General features: G+C 40.5%; 1 protein-coding gene across 3 annotated transcripts in view; it reads left to right on the top strand.

The window, feature by feature from the left end:
• The window catches only part of POU2F3 (POU class 2 homeobox 3), a 129,000-nt gene that overhangs the window by 80,801 nt on the left and 30,076 nt on the right, over positions 1-18,123 (top strand). For all 3 annotated transcript variants that reach the window (XM_073657847.1, XM_073657848.1, XM_073657849.1), the window contains 2 exons: positions 6,053-6,154; positions 11,444-11,546. In XM_073657847.1, coding sequence (XP_073513948.1) covers positions 6,053-6,154; positions 11,444-11,546 — 205 coding nt within the window. The remainder of the gene's footprint in view (positions 1-6,052; positions 6,155-11,443; positions 11,547-18,123) is intronic.

Consider the following 18,123-nt stretch of genomic DNA (forward strand, 5'->3'; position numbering starts at 1 on the left):
AGATAGTGAGCCCCAATGGGGACAGTGCCCATAATGTCTGTAAAGCGCTGTGGAATTAATGGCACTATATAAGAGTAAAATAAATAAATGTGCAATCTGTGTGCTGTCCATTTGTAATGTTGCAACTGGTAGAAGAAGCTTTTTCTTAGCATATAAGAAAATCACTGACCAAACACTGATATAAATGTGATCCAGCACACTGATAAAACTTAGTCCGTTCTCTCAAGTACAAGAAAAATGCCTGACATCTGAATGTGGGAAGATTAATTAATTTATGCCAGTTTATAAATGTGTGAAAAAAAAGCAAGTCACACACATACAACTTTTCCTAAATCTATTTGCTTTGCTTTTACATGTTCTATGCCTGGTCTTAGTGAGTTTTCTTCCTACATAATGGAATTTCAATGAAAATTGTAACTGGCTGTACAACCCATGTTAAGCCATGTTTGTATAATGTGTTTCTGATGTCTTTTCTGCAGCATTTTCCCTAAAATACAGTATAAATGCTGTGATTTACCAGATTTTGGGAAAATTACTAAATTTTATAAACGCAGCTAAAATCCAACGACTGTTTGGTGCAATTTTTCTACCGAGTATTTTCGTGCACAGACAACACAGCATATGATAGTAAATATTAAGACTTGAGGGTCCTCAGTGGTTGATTCCTTTTAATGGCTAACTGAAAAGATGGTAACAAATTGCAAGCTTTCCAGACTACTCAGGTCTCGAAAGCTTGCAATTTGTTACTATCTTTTCAGTTAGCCATTAAAAGGTATCAGCCACTGAGGACTCTCAAGTCTTAATATTTTTCTATGTACTGGCTAACACAGTACAAAGATATATATATATTTCCTGTAGCAAAGTGGAATGGATTTATCTAAAAATCTCTTGCCCACTGTGCTGTTTTCCAACCCTGTGGATATTGAACCGTAGTACATTTTTGAAATCTGCAGATAAAAAAAAGCATATACATTTTTAGTACATTTCCGCAGCGAAAAACACACTTGTAATCCATACATTATTTTATCAATAAAGCTTTATCAAAGTTAGCTACAATTCACGAAACCAGAAGTGTCCAAAAACAAAGTAGTTTTATCTAAAACATGAAATAGCAAAAGGAGTCAAAAATTGCAGCTGAAAAAAACGCAACAAAATGGCATGTGAAAAAATATCACCAAAAAACTTTAAAGAAAAACTTAAGTAACCTAAGTTAGTTAAATTGGTGCAGAAAGTCTTCAGAAAATCAACAGCATTAAAAACGCAACAAATGCTCATCGTGGGAACTTAGCCTTAGGGCATGGTCACCTTGGATCTTTTTCCACTGTTTTTTGAGCTGATCCATTCCTTTGTATGGAAAAACAACTTGTTCATATCTTCAGGATTTTAAATGTTTTTTAACGCTTCAGGCTTTAAAAGACACCAAGCATTTAAAAGAAGCAACAAAGGGTAATCCTGCTGCACGGACATAAAATCTTCTTCATTAGTACATATTTAAAATTCTTATAACATACAGTGGCTTGCGAAAGTATTCACCTCCTTGACTTTTTACCTATTTTGTTACTTTACAACCTGTGTTTAAATATTTTTTATAATTTGGTTGTGATGCGCATCAACACTGAATAGTCTAAGTTGGTGAAGTGAAGTATAGGCATAAATTACATTTATGGGATCAAATAACTAAAAATGTACATGTTCATATGTATTCATCCCTTTTGCTATGAAGCCCGTAAAAGTTTCTGGTGCAAGTAATTACTTTCATAAGTCACATGCTTAGTGAAAGGAAGTCCATCTGTGTGCAGTCTAAGTGTTACATGTTTATCAATATATACACTTTACCTTTTCTGAAAGGAAACACAGAGGCTACAACACCATTTATGCAAGAGGCACCACTAACCAAACACCATGAAGACCAAGGAGATCTCCAAACAAGTCAGGGACAAAGTTGTTGAGAAGTTCAAATCAGGGATAGATTATAAAAAAATATCCTAATCTCTGATGATCCCCCAGAGCACCATAAAATCCATTATCATCAAATGGAAAGAACATGGTACCACAACAAACCTGCAAAGAGAGGGCCGTCCACAAAAGTTATCAGCCCGGGCAAGGACGGCATTAATCAGAGAGGGAGCACAGGGACCAAAGGTAACCCTGAAGGAGCTGCAGAGTTTCCAATCAGAGACTGGAGTATCTGTCCATACGACCACAATAAGCCGTACACTCCATAGAGGTGGCTTTTATGGAAGAGTGGACATAAAAAAGCCTTTACTTACACACAAAAATTGTAATGCTCGGTTTCAGTTTGCCAAAAGACATGTGGGAAACTCCCCAAATGTATGGAGGAAGGTGCTGTGGTCAGATAAGACCAAAATATAACTTTTTGGCCACCAACGTAAACCAACACAGATCATCACGAAAAAAACACCATCCACACAATGAAACATGGTGGTGGCAGCATCATGCTGTGGGGATGTTTTTCAGCAGCAGGGACAGGAAAAATGGTCAGAGTTGTGGAGGAGATGAATGGTGTGAAATACACAGATATTCTTGAGCAAAACCTGTTTCAGTCTGTCAGTGTGAGGTAGCAAAGCACAAAAAATACCAAGGGAAGTGAATACTTTCGCAAACCACTGTAATTGGCTTGAAAAATGTGAAACACCAACGCGTTTTTGGTGCATCAAAAGCACCTTTAGTCATGGTGTTGAAATGTTGTCAGAAGTCAGCTTAAATAGTTAATCACTTCCGGTTAACACACCAGTAATATAATTAAATTGGATGACATCACGTGACATGTTTAAAGAGAAATGTAATACATTTAAATAAGCAAAGTGCAGATAGATGCGGCAAAGAAAGGTAGTTATCAAATGTGCCTATTCCTAAGATGTCGTCCCCTATCCCCACCTCTCTTGTGATGGTAAATCTGCTCTATCGCATATGTTTTTAGCAAAGTAATATTGCCATCATGACAAGTAATGAAATATTTAGAGGTTTGGCATATATTCCTATGACTTTTATCATTTTCAATGTCATAAAGGTCTTCCCTGTTACAAATTTTGCATTAGCGTGTAGCACTACCTATGTATTTTAATTTGCAAGTGACACATTCTATGATATAGCCAATCAAATTGGAGTTACAATTGAAATACAAGCTAATCTGGAAGTTATTCTTTTGCAAAGAGTCACTGAACGCATTACACTGTTTGACGTTAAAACATACTGTAGGGATTTGTACTCACTGAGCCACGTTGGAGGTAGGCACAGGTTCACACAGTGATGCAGTCCACGGGTTCAAACAAACTGGTGGTTTATTTAGTGACCATACACCAGTGAGGAAACAAAAGTAACAGTCTTTTCCTGGCACAAAAAGGAATAACAGAAGAAAGCTCAAAATAACAAGTCCATGCAGCATGGCCTCAGCCGTTTAAACAAGGTGCTTTATCTCAGCCTCCAGCAGACTCTGAGAAGCACATGCATGGTCTGCTAACCGTGCCCAACAAACACAGGCAGACTGAGACAGGCGCAGCTGTCTTAAATCAGCCTTCCAAGATCTGGACTGGAGGTAAGTGAGCAGCTGTTCCCCCCCAGCTCTTTCAGCTGCTCGTAAAACCCGGCACTGTAATCTGGGCCCACTAAATTCCTCTCAGCACTATGTGTGCTGGAGCCTGCTTCTCCGGGTCCTACATCACCGAAGCTTGGCACTTCGGGGACACATACCTCCCGTCCACGACCTGTCCGGCAGCCACCTTACATACTCCCCCTCTTCCTAAAGCCGGGGGGCTTGGCACCTTTTGTCACCATACAATAAACCCTTGACAAGGCATCAGCATTCCCATGTTGTTTCCCAGGCCTATGCTCTACCCGGAAACTAAAATCTTGTAGAGCCAGGAACCACCTAGTCACTCTGGCATTGTTCCCCTTCTTTTCTCGCATCCACCTCAGTGGGGCATGGTCTGACACTAACCTGAACCTTCTACCTAACAAGTAATACCTCAGAGTGTCTAACGCCCACTTAATGGCCAAACATTCTTTTTCTACAATGGAGTAGTTCTTCTCACAAGTGGAGAGATTCCGACTGAGGTATATTATAGGGTGTTCTTCTCCGTTAATCTCCTGTAGCAAGACTGCTCCCAGCCCGACATCTGATGCATCCGTCTGGACCACAAACTCCTTGGAGAAGTTGGGTGCTACTAAGACTGGCTGTTTACAGAGGACCAGTTTCAATTCTTGGAAGGCCGCTTCTGCTTCCAGGGACCACTTGGCCATAGGAGACTTCGTCCCTTTCAGAAGATCCGTCAGCGGGGCTGCTATCAGGGCAAAGTTAGGGACAAATCTTCGATAGTAGCCCACAATGGATAGAAACGCCCTGACCTGCTTCTTCGAGAGGGGCTGTGGCCTGTTCAAGATCGCCTCAACCTTATTTATTTGTGGTTTTATTTCCCCTCTACCAACCACGTACCCTAGGTACTTGGCTTCCTCTGCTTGGCACTTCGGGAACACATACCTCCCGTCCACGACCTGTCCGGCAGCCACCTTACAATACTTTTCCTGGATCTATACCACATTTGTAAAAAAAAAACTTAAATTGCTAACCAATTAAATTTTTTTCTCTTGTTGGTGTTATGACTGCCAAAGAACATTCACACTGGTAACATACAAACCAGGAAGGCAAATACTTGAACCTGACAGGTCCCTGTTCAGACTAGGAAAAGCCATTCTCTGATTCTGGTCTGTCCCTGCCTGACGATGGAGGTTGGCACCCAAAGTTAACGCAATGCCGCCTCCACTCGATGGTGGCTTATCCTGAATGTCCATAGAATCTCCTATGATCGCTAGAGTAGCAGTTACCCAAGGAGAAAAGAAATTACATACAAAGCAACTGCAACCACAGCATAGTGAATGAATCCAACAAAGTCACCAGCAGGAAACACCAATAGGGGATAGAATTTAAAGCTGCACCTGAAAGGTGATAGGATGGAAAAACAGAGTAAATGAAAAACACTTGTTCCCCTAAACCAACAGAAACAAAGATAACAGCACTAAAACATTCAAATAAAATGTGTATCTGCTGTGGCTCAGAGGAAAAATATGCCAACCAAAGAACACAGAAGCAACGGTTCAGTTGGATCCAGAAAATTTGGGGACAATGTGCAGCCTAGAGATGGAGCATGTTTTAACACTACCTGGCACCCCACACCCAGCAGCTTAGCCACAATTTCACCAGAAATGTGTCGGTGTTTCATATTTTTCAAGCCAATTATGGATGTTATCAGAATTGTAAACATGTACTAATAAAGAAGAGTTTATGTCCGTGCAGCTGGATTCCACTTTGCTGCTTCAATACTAAAGGTGTTTTTGGCACTGACACTTTCCTTGCTCCAGACCTGGCTGGATTCAGGCATTAAGTGGTGAGCTGGACTTTTCTTTTAAAAGAACTGACATGTTCTTTCTTTTGACATTTTCAGCTGGGAAGACGCTCAATACTTTCTAATAAAAGTTAATTAGAAGGCTAAATTGATGAACGGGAGACACTCAGTTGTCTTTTTGAGTGTTTTGTCAAGGTCTTTGCTTCAAAAAATGCTACCGATTCCTGCATTCCTACATTATTTAATGATTTAAAAATGAAGACCAGAAAACGGTAGTAAAAAGAAGCTCCGAAAAAACGATTATAAGAAAAAGCTGAAAAAAAAGTCAAAAATTGCTCAGGAAACAACTAAACTGACTTAAAAAAGACGCCTTTGGTTTACAAAACTCAAAGAAAAAAAGCGATTCTTGAAGCGTCTTCTGCTTGAAAAACAGATATTTTTGACCACCTGAAAGAAATGCAGTGTGAACATACGTTTATAGTTTTCGGTGCAGCTCTTAGCCCTTTGTTAAACACTTCATAAATAATTGTGCTCTTGCTAATTACTACATTTTACTAATAACAACACTGGCAGAAGTGCTGTTTAATATGGCAACAAAGGCCAATTAGAAGCACCATTGTTCCATATACAATCCCTGCAGCAGCACCAGCTGTAAATACGGCTCGGTTCATTCATATTTCTTTATCTTTTAGATTAAAACTGAAGATTTCAGTGAGACATTGCAGTCTGGAATACCCCACCGACCATGCCATCTTTCTCAAGGGTCCTTAATGGCTGGAGGCCAAATGCCTGGGGTAAGTGAGTCTTCATTTTCCATTCTTCCCTAACTTCCTATTGTTACACTATTTTCACTCCCTCTATTTTTTCCCATATTTTCCTGTTCCTTCTATTTATGGGGGGTAACATAGTTTTTAAGGTTGAAGGAAGACTTAGTCCATCTAGTTCAACCCATAGCCTAACTTGTGGATCCAGAGGAAGGCAAAAAAAACCATGTGGCAAACACTAAGCTCCACATTGGGGAAAAAAATTCCTTCCCGACTCCATACGACAATCAGACTAGTTCCCTGGATCAACGCCCTATCAAGGAATCTAGTGTATATAACCTGTAATATTATACTTTTCAAGAAAGGCATCCAGTCCCTTCTTAAATTTTAACAGTGAATCACTCATTACAACATCATGCGGCAGAGAGTTCCATAGTCTCACTGCTCTTACAGAAAAGAATCCCCGTCTGTGACTATGATTAAACCTTCTTTCCTCCAGACGTAGAAGATGCCCCCTTGTCCCCGACTCAGGCCTCAGAGTAAAAAGATCAGTAGAAAGGTCTTTGTACTGTCCCCTCATATACTTGTACATAGTAATAAGATCACCCCTAAGCCTTCTTTTTTCCACAGTAAATAATCCCAAGTGTAATAACCTGTCTTGGTATTGCAGACCCCCCAGTCCCCTAATAACCTTGGTCGCTCTTCTCTGCACCCGCTCTAGTTCAGCTATGTCTTTCTTATACACTGGAGACCAGAACTGTACACAGTATTCTAAGTGTGGTCGCACTAGTGACTTGTATAGAGGTAAAATTATGTTCTCCTCATGAGCATCTATGCCTCTTTTAATGCATCCCATTATTTTATTTGCCTTTGCAGCAGCAGCCTGACACTGGCCACTAAACGTGAGCTTGTCGTCCACCAATACACCCAGGTCTTTTTCAGTTACAGTTTTGCCCAGTGTTTTAAAATTAAGCATATAATTATACATTTTATTTCCTCTGCCCAAGTGCATTACCTTACATTTATCCCCATTAAAGCTCATTTGCCATTTATCAGCCCAAGCTTCTAGTTTACATAGATCCTCCTGTAATATAAAATTGTCCTCCTCTGTATTGATTACCCTGCAGAGTTTAGTGTCATCTGCAAATATTGAAATATTACTCTGTATGCCCCCTACAAGGTCATTAATAAATATGTTAAAAAGAAGGGGGCCCAATACTGACCCCTGTGGTACCCCACTGTTAACTGAGACCCAGTCTGAGTGTTTTCCATTAATAACCACTCTTTGTTTCCTATCACTGAGCCAATTCTTAACCCACATACATATATTTTCCCCTATCCCCAATGTCCTCATTTTATGTATCAACCTTTTGTGTGGAACCGTATCAAAAGCTTTTGAAAAGTCCATATACACAACATCCACTGCATTTCCTTGGTCCAGTCCAGAACTTGCCTCCTCATAAAAACTGATCAGATTAGTTTGACAGGAACGGTCCCTCGTAAACCCATGTTGATATTGGATCATGAGGTTATTCTTCTTCAGATACACTATCATAGCATCTCTTAGGAAACCCTCCAGGATTTTACCCACAGTAGAGGTTAAGCTTACCGGCCTATAATTTCCAAGTTCAGTTTTTGTCCCCTTTTTGAATATTGACACCACATTTGCTATACGCCAGTACTGTGGTACAGACCCTGTTATTATGGAATCTTTAAAGATTAAAAATAATTATCTATCTATGACATTACTTAATTCCTGCAGTACTCGCGGGTGTATCCCATCCGGGCCCGGGGATTTGTCAACTTTAGTGATTTTTAGACGCCGCCGTACTTCCTGCTGGGTTAAGCAAGTGACATTTACTGGAGAATTTTTGTTATCACTAATCATGTTTTCTGTCATGCGATTTTCTTGTGTAAATACGGTTGAAAAAAAATCATTTAGCATATTGGCTTTTTCCTCATCCTCATCCACCATTTCACCCAGACTATTTTTAAGGGGGCCAACACTATCATTTTTTAGTTTTTTACTATTTATTTAGTTAAAGAATATTTTGGGGTTATTTTTACTTTCTCTGGCAATGATTCTCTCTGCCTCAATCTTTGCTGCCTTGATTTGTTTTTTACATAATTTATTTAATTTTCTATATGTATTTAATGCCTCATCACTACCTACTTGCTTTAGTTCTCTAAATGCTTTCTTTTTGTCACTTATTGCGCCCCTTACAGCTCTATTTAGCCATAGTGGTTTCCTCCTATTTCTAGCATGTTTATTCCCAAGGGGTATATATTGTGCACAGGTCCTATTCAGGATGTTAATAAATGTCTCCCATTTGCTTTGTGTAGCTTTATGTCTCAGGATATCGTCCCAGTTTATTGCACTAAGATCATCTCTTAACCGTTGTAAATTTGCCTTCCTGAAGTTTAGTGTCCTTGTAACCCCTCTACTACACATCTTATTAAAGGTTACATGAAAACGTATTATTTTGTGATCACTATTACCCAAGTGACCCCCAACTCGTATATTTGATATGCGGTCTGGCCTATTGGTTAATATTAGGTCTAGCAGTGCCCCCCTTCTTGTTGGGTCCTGAACCAGTTGTGAAAGGTAATTGTCTCTCATAGTAGTCAAAAACCTATTTCCTTTGCTTGAACTACATGTTTCTGTCCCCCAATGTATTTCAGGGTAGTTGAAGTCTCCCATAATAATGACTTCTCCTTGAGTCGCTGCTTCATCTATTTGCTTTATGAGGATATTCTCCGCTACTTCCATTATTTTTAGGGTATGCTAGCAGGATTTTTCTTCAACGTCTTGCTTAGAAGAGGTAGACTTAAGGTTTTGTTCAGATGAGGGAATAATCGGTCTTTGTGCTGTCTATGCGCTGCATACCCGGAGCATACAGACCTTTTATAACCAATGTGGTCTGTTTATGGACCAGAACAATGCATGCAATGTAAAGGCAGCTCCACAACCCAGGCTCAATGCGGGCAAGCGCACAGGACGGCTCATGATGCCCATCACGTCGGCAATTAGCAGACAAGGCTGGCCCGTTTTCCAGTATGGCCAACTGAACCCCGTATGAAGGAAAGTCTGCACTCGCCAGATTTGTTGCTGATTATTTTTAAAACTAAATATGACAAAAGCCGGGATTTCATCTTGTACAAAAATAACCACTTTATTTCTTCCAAAAAATCTTTAAGGGATGAAAGACATACAGACACTGACGCGTTTCGGAATTAAACTTCCTTACTCATAACTCAGCTAATTGCTCAGACGAAGTGCCGGCTTTTCTATATTTGGATTCATGGCTTTCGTTGTAGTCACCAGAGGATGAAGGCTTATGGGTGTGGGGAACTGTTAAAGGGAATCTGACAGTAAATTTGACCCCATAAACCATTTATATGGTCGTGTAGCCTAATGAAAGTTGAACTCATTGATACCTTTACATTGTCATTCCGTTGCCCGAATCTTGATAAATCTCTGTTTTTTTCAGTATGTAAATGAGTTAAGTGTAGTGGGCGGGAGAATGTATATAACCAAACTCTGCCTCCTTGGTTATTAACATTCTTGGTGCCTCCCTTTGTCTGTTGGTCAGTAGTGGACTTCGCCTCTGACATCAGGCTTCAGATAGGAGAAGTCACTCCTGCAGAGATCACTGGTCTTCTTGTTTGACCGTCTAAGGGCACAGACTTCATTGTTCTTCTGCATATGTGCCACAGAAAGCTGAAACCTGTGCCCTCAGAAGGGTGCATAATCAAGGACACCAGAACCTGCTTGGCCAATTTCCTGGCCAGAACCTAGAATTCCTGGTCTTTTGTAAGCGCCTTTGGAAGGAATAAGTCATGTGCCAGTCCTTTGTATTGACTACACATATATTTATTCATATAAATGAGATCTCCTCTGACACATCTTTTTTCTACGGTAAACAAGCGCAATGTTTCTACACTCTCATTATAGTTGAGGCCTTCCATCCCATGTAATAATCTAGGTGCCCATGCTTGAACCAACTCCAGCTTTCCAGTATCTTTTGTTTTAAAAGACAAGAGATGTGGCCATATTGAAGATGTGGCCTCAGAAGGGATTTAAAGAGGGAGTAATAAAAGATTTGGACCACAGGATTTTATCTCTCTTATTATACACCCTAAAATCTTGTCTGCTTTTGCAGCTGCTGCCTGACATTGAGTACTGCTGCTCAGCTTACTTGTAACCAGAATACCAAAGTCCTTCTCCTGTTCTGTAGTCCCAAGTATTTTTTAATTTGAAGTGAACCTGACTCTTGATACATGCTGCCCAATCTATGGGTAGAATGTATCAGACATTGGCTGTATGATCTCAGCCAGGTATGTTTTGACTCTGAAACACTGCGGCATTTCAGAGTAAAACATACTTTAGCAGCTACCGGGGACCGAGACTGCACTATAGACTAGTCGGACAGGCGGGTCCCCAGCGGCTTCTCCCTGCCCGCTGCCCTGGAATGACAGGTCTCTGCATATACACGTGGACGGCCCACAGATTGGGCAGCATGTAGCAGGTGTCAGGTTCACTTTAATGTATATTTAGCAATACAATTACACCTCATCCTCAATGTCTTTGCCCATGCAGACATCTTATCATGACCATTCTGTACTATTACATAGTCATGAAATCAGAATTTAGAAAATTCAGAGTTGACTACAAGTCAATATCCACACAAAAAAAGTCTACAGCACAAACTTGAGTCCAGGATTCAAATCCAACCGAGAAGAACATTTTCATGGGGTTTTGTTCTCTCTGTCTTCCATGAGTTTTCTTCGGGTACTTGGACTTCTTTTCATAACTCAAATTTAGATTGTATGCCCCACTGGGGACAGTGAGTGATGGAAGTGTCTGTAAAGCACTGCAGAATATGCTAGTACTATATAAGTATGGGATGAACTATAAAATCTGCAACATTCCCAGCCCCATACGGACTTCCCCTTGGAAAGAAATGAACCTCTGGTTAGGATATGTACTGTGTCTCAGCAAAAAGGAGTTTTTTTTGCCACTTTTTAAATATTGTGACCAAGGACAACACCACAAGTCATCAAGTACCAGGCAATACTTTTACTTAGGGGTAAACTGTTTATTCAATGGATAATCTGGAAGGAGGGCTGGATTCTTGGGGAAAGGACCAGTAACTCTATACTATGGTGTATGCTAGCAATAGTATTAGGCGGTTGCCCATAATTAGGACCCTCTTGTGACTTTGGGGTAGGTCGGACCTAACAACATCTAGAGACATTCATTACATCTAATGGTAAAATCCAATTGTGAAAAAAATATCTTGTTTCCCCTTCTTGCAGGATATGACATCTTTACATTCCCTCCAGCAACTAGTATTGGTCCCCAGTCATTTACAGTCGGCGTCCCAGTTCCTACTTTCGCAGTCGCAGCCTGTCCAGCAAGGTAATATTCATGGTTTATCATACATTTGTTGTGTAGTTGTTTAGAGTCTATTATTGCCCTTTTCAGGCAGAGAAAGATTTCTTCAACGTGATTATTGACAAGTTCAGAAAAAAGTCTGTTTCTGCGAGTGTCACTGTATGTCCCATATTTATAGTACTGGGAACCAGCAGGCATTTCCATACATATGTGATAATGATAGTAGCTGCTCATCTTGTAGGCTACACTTTTCTGAACTGACAGCTTGTTATGAAACTGGCGTAGCACTGCTGGAATCCATTGGTCGAAGGAGCCAAGCAAGAACAGCAAGCAGTAGTAGAAGTTCTTGGAGTTAGCAAAGGAGTTGTAGGAAACAATTCGTAGATAGATGAGAACAGTTTGGGTAAGACAGTCCAGGAGCTGGAGACTGGAACTGGACTAAACAGCTAGACACAATATTCAAGTAATGAGTGAGAGATCCATGCCGCTTTAACCCCTTTCTGACATTTGTGGTAATAGTACGTCCTTCTCCCCTGGGCCAATTGGGCCAGGGACGTAGTATTACGCACAATGTGATCGCGCCCGCACACAAGCTGCAGCATTTCTATGCTATGCAAGCAATCTGGGTTAAAAAAATGAAAGTCCTATAGTGGGACAAAGTGTAAATGTAAAAAAAAAGATTCAGAAAGTGAAAAAAAAAAGTAAAAAATAATCCAAAAAAATAAAAATATATTGTACCCATAAATAAATATTATTATGAAAAAAAATAAAAACAAAACAATAAAAGTACACATATTTGGATTCGCCATGTCCAGAACGACCTGCCCTATAAAACTGTCCCACTAGTTAACCCCTTTAGTGAACACGGTAAAAAAAAAAAAAAACGAAGCAAAAAACGATGCTTAATCATCATGCCACCAAACAAAAAATGCAATAAAACATTATCAAAAAGACAAACTTAAATAAAAATGGTACAGCTGAAAAAGTCATCTTGTCCAACAAGAAGCCAGCCGCCATACTACTCCGTCAGCCGAAAAATAAAAAAGTGATAACTCTCAGAATAAAGCGATACATAAAAATTATTTTTTCTATAAAATAGTCTTTAATGTGTAAAAGTGCCAAAAAATAACAAAGATATAAATGTGCTACTGCTGTAAAAGTAGTGACCCGAAGAATAAAGCTACCTTATCAATTTTACCACACATGGAACGGTATAAAAAAAAAAAAAAACAATTCTGGAATTGCTGGTTTTAGTTTATTCTGCCTACCAAACATCGGAATGGAAAGCGATCAAAAAATGTCACGTGCCCAAAAATGGTACCGATAAAAACGTCAACTTGTCCCGCAAAAAACACGCCATCACATGTCTCTGTCGGCTGGAATATGGAAAAATTATAGCTCTCAAAATATGGCGATGCAAAAACTAGTCTTTACAAAAAAAAGGGTTTTTTAGTGTGTGACAGCTGTCAATCATAAAAACCCGATATGAATCTGGTATCGCTGTAATCGCACCGACCCGAAAAATAAACTCGTCTAATAACTTATACCTCACGAGGAATGGCATAAAAAATAAACTCTAGGGTTAAAGTTGTGCTAGGGTTAGGGTTGGGCTAGGGTTAGGGTTGGGCTAGGGTTAGGGTTGGGTTAGGGTTGAGCTAGGGTTAGGGTTGGGCTAGGGTTGGAGTTGGGCTATGGTTAGGGTTGGGCTAGGGTTAGGATTGGGCTAGGGCTAGGGTTAAGGTTGTGCTAGGGCTAGGGTTAGAGTTGAGCTAAGGTTAGGATTGGGCTAGGGTTAGGGTTGTGCTTTTGGTTAGGTTGTGCTAGGGTTAGGGTTGTGCTAGGGTTAGGGTTGTGCTAGGGTTAAGGTTAGGGTTGTGCTAGGATTAGGTCTGGGCTAGGGTTAGGGTTGTGTTAGGGTTAGGGTTGTGCTAGGGTTAGGGTTGTGCTAGGGCTAGGGTTAGGGTTGAGCTAGGGTTAGGGTTGGGCTAGGGTTAGTGCTGTGCTAGGGTTAGGGTTGAGCTAGGGTTAGGGTTGCGCTAAGGTTAGGGTTATGTTAGGGTTGTGTTAGGGTTAGGGTTGTGCTAGGGTTAGGGTTGGGCTAGGGTTAAGGTTGGGCTAGGGTTAGGCTAGGGTTAGGGTTGGGCTAGGGTTAGGGTTGGGCTAAGGTTGGGGTTGTATTAGGGTTGGGGTTAGGGTTGTGCTTGGGTTAGGATTTTTTCAAAAGTGAAAAAAAAATGACGACGATATGGTGACTAGTGTTGAGCGCAAGTGCTCGCTACTTGAGTTTGCATCGGGTGCTCGGGTATGCACCGAGTATCGCGGATGCTCAAGTGACATGCTTGAGACTCTGCCCCATATGTTTTGCTGCTGTTATACAGCCAAAAAACCTTGCGGGGATTGCCTGCCATGCACGAGCGATCCCCACATGTTTTTTATTGGGTGTCTAATAACCGTGAAACATGTGGGCGGGGACTCAAGCACGTCACTTGAGCATCCGCGATACTTGGTGCATAACCGAGTACCCGATGCAAACTCAAGTAGCGAGCACTTGCGCTCAAGACTAATGACAACTTATTCAATTTGATGACCTAATGTTATCAAATTCTGTGTCGTACTTCTGTGTTCAAAATGTTCACTATACCCCTTGATAAAGTCCTTGAGGGGTGTAGTTTCCAAAATGGGGTCACTTGTGGGGGGTTTCCACTGTTTAGGCACATCAGGGGCTCTCCAAACGCAACATGGCGTCCGCTAATTATTCAAACAAATTTTGCATTCAAAAAGTCAAATGGCGCGCCTTCCCTTCTGAACCCTGCCATGCGCCCAAACAATGGTTTTCCCCCACATATGGGGTATCGGCGTGCTCAGGAGGAATTGCACAACAAATTTTGGGGTCCATTCTTTCCTGTTACCCTTGTGAAAATAAAAAAAATGGGGTCTAAACTAACATTTTTGTGAAAAAAGTGAAATGTTCCAAAAATTCTTGTGAAGCACCTGAAGGGTTAATAAACTTCTTGAATGTGGTTTTGAGCACCTTGAGGGGTGCAGTTTTTAGAATGGTGTCACTTTTGGGTATCTTCTGTCATAAAGGCCCCTCAAAGTCACTTCAAATATGATGTGGTCCCTAAAAAATGGTTTTGTACATTTTGTTGGAAAAATGAGAAATCGCTGGTCAATTTTTAACCCTTATAGTTTCCTAACAAAAAAATGTTGGTTTCAAAATTGTGCTGATGTAAAGTAGACATATGGGAAATGTTATTTATTAACTCTTTTGTGTGACATATCTCTCTGATTTAAGGGCATGAAAATTCACATTTTGAAAATTGCTAAATTTTCATAATTTTCTCCAAATTTCCGATTTTTTCACAAATAAACGCAAGTCATATTGCAGAAATTTTACCACTATCGTGAAGTACAATATGTCATGAAAAAAACATTCTCAGAATCAGTGGGATCCGTTGAAGCGTTCCAGAGTAATTACCTCATAAAGTGACAGTGGTCAGAATTGTACAAATTGGCCCGGTCATTACCGTGCAAACCACCTTCGGGGGTAAAGGGGTTAAGTAGGCCCAACCAGGAAACAAGATGGATCCAACAGGATCAGAATCTGCCATTTTAGTAAAGGGCAATTGCAGAACCCAGCAGCAGCCTCCAGTGGTAAGAAGTGGGATTGCAGCACAATTATTAAGGTGAACAATAGCAGCCACTAGTGGTCAAACAGAACAACAGGAATCCTGACACGGCTCTAAGTTTCTTTAGCTTATAAGGAAAATATTTACCTTCATAGAACTCAGTGATATAAGGGTGCTTTCACACTGTGTTTAGGGACACGCTCGATGGCCCCATCAGGGCATACGTCCGAACTCCTCGCAAAACGGAATCCAGATGTATGAGCCAACGGGGCCATAGACTGAATCATGCCAGCAGAGCGAATGTGCACTCTGACCTTCATCATTTTTGGGAGTGTATGCCTGGAGACAGACACCCAGAAGCAGCCTACTACATCTGAGTGTCCGCCTCCAGTAGGGGTACACTCCCGAAAATGATCCACATCAGAGTGCAAGTTCGCCCTGCCGGCACGTCTATTCAGTCTATGGCCCTGTAAGCGCCTACGTCCGGATCCCATTTTGCAGAGGGGTCCGGCTGTATGCCCCGATGGGGCCCAGTGTGTGTCCCTAAATGCAATGTGAAACTACCTTAAGGTAAAATCGGGCTACAAACTCAGCGACTAAAGTGTCCGTAAAGCTGGAGGGCTGTGCTTCATTTTCAGTGAACTCAAAAAGATAAAATATGGAAACAAAACAAGGGCAGCAGTGTAACACTTGCCACAGAATGTGATTAAAAGTAATCATGTCCCTTGTGTGCTGCACAGGATCTAGTTATTGTCATACATAGGAAAGTTGTAGACTTCAAAAAATGTTTTGTATTTTTCCAAGTTCTGTGACAAGCAGACATTAATAGATGTAAGTTTGGCCAATACGGTGGGTCAAACAACGTGCACAGACGCGTTAAATACCTACCTACCTAAAAATATACAGCATTTTGCTTGACTAGTAGACACACCAGATCATAAGATGCACTCCAAAATGTGGGAAGGAAAATAGGATTTTTTGTTTTTAATAAAATGGTGGTGAATCTTATAGTCTGCTTTTACAGTAGCTTACTGGGGTAGCGGGGTCCCAGGAGGCAGGGTCGCCGCTGCAGGAAGCTGGTGGCAGCAACAGTGGTTCGATGCTGCAGGCCTCGGGCTGGGAGGAGGGAGTGTTCGGCGGTGCATCGCCCCACACCTGCCGCCGCCAGCTTCCTGCAGCAGCGACTCTGACTTCTGGGACCCCGCTCCACCACAGCCACCCTCCTGGTAAGCTACTTTATGATTAAAACACGCACCCCCCACTTTCCCCCCAAATTTGGGGGGAAAAATTGCGTCTTCTAATTCGAAAAATATGGTATTTTCTTTTGGTTGAAATCAAAGTTTTAGTCCCAGACATGAATACTGGCTAGAAAGATGCTTAGGAAATATAGGAAGGTTCCTTGCGTAACAGAAATTTTACAAATTTGAGGTTGAAAGTGAAACACATGGCAGCTTAGTGGCATCTACTGGAGACTTGTGGTCTAGCGAGCTTCTTCACTAAAGCCTTACACCTAGACAGGCATTCATACTGGAGTAGGAGTGTAAATGTCAGCACGTCATAATGGATTCATCAGCAAAGCCTAATGACAGAACCAACGTTCTCCTGGGTAATCATTATTCTAAAAGTTTCAGATATTTCATATAGTATAAGTTGCAGTAAGTGAAAGCCATTTGTAAGATATCATTTCTGAAGACATTAAACCTTTCTAATGCTTTTACTTCACATGAAGAATAATATTTTAGACACCGGTGGGGTAAAATGACTACAATAGAAGATACATTTCTGGGAGGTGTAGTTTCCCAGACAGGGTCACTTCCAAAGATTAGGTTTCCACATGGCACTCGTACCATTCGGAGCCCTGCCATGTGCTCAGTCAGTAGTGTATGACCACATATACGGTATAACTGTACTTGGGATAAACTGTCTACCGTACATAACAATTTTCTGGCTTCATTTATTTCTCTTATTTAGAAAATAGAAAAAAAGAAACATTTTTGAAGAATATAATTTTTCATTTCCATGGTTCAATGCAATTCAAATCTATGACACATGTGTGGGGTCAAAGTGTTCACGACGCCCCAAGATAAATTACAAAAGGGGCGCAGTTTTCAGAAAAAAAGAAATGTTTGTATTTCATTCCCACACAAAAAGGATGCAGAAACTTCCTATTTACTATTTTTAATTGATAAGTGGTGCACTTTTATAGCCCCACCTTGAGAACTTAATATGCCCCTAAAAAATGTTTTTTGAGGAAATATAAAAAATTGAAAAATTGCTGTTAAACTTATTAACTCGTTCAAAAAGTGTATGTATTAAAAATGATGCCAACATAAAGTAAATATATATTACATGTTAATAATTGTGAGCGACATGACTATTTATTTTAAGGGAAGAAACATTAAAATGTTTATTTTTTACAAAAAAATATACCAACCTAGATTTACTATTAATGTAAAGTACTATGTGGCACAAAAAACAGTCTCAGAACCACCTTAATAAGTAAAAGCGTAACAATGAGAAATTTTTGCCATTTAAAATGCCAAATGTTAAAAAGGAGGCAGCGTCCTAAAGTCCCAAATAGGCCATGTCATTAAGGGGTTAAAGAGGAGCCTTCACTGCTTCCGACATGTTTATTTCAGTAAATGTTTGTATTTCTTCTGAAGTAGCCATTCTAGATTATTCCTCTTTATTCCCCTTTATGAATAAATTGACAACTGGGTGTTACCATTTGAGAATGGGTCCCGGCACATTCTTAAAGAGGACCCTTCACCAAATTTTTTATGTTGAGCTGGAGACATTATGTACTAATGGCTGCGGACCGGAATGAAATGTGTTTTTTATTTTGCCTCTGTTGCAGACATATTAAAAATCAAATTATTTGGCACTTAATGAGTTAACTTTTGTTACTTCTAAGTGGATGTTATTAGATATTTTTCACTGGTGGTATATACTACAGGGAAAGAAGTATATGC

This window comes from Phyllobates terribilis, unplaced genomic scaffold (genome assembly GCF_046119375.1).
Source record: "Phyllobates terribilis strain yellow unplaced genomic scaffold, ASM4611937v1 Scaffold_12__6_contigs__length_324123572, whole genome shotgun sequence".
In the NCBI taxonomy this organism is placed as follows: Eukaryota; Metazoa; Chordata; class Amphibia; order Anura; family Dendrobatidae; genus Phyllobates; species Phyllobates terribilis.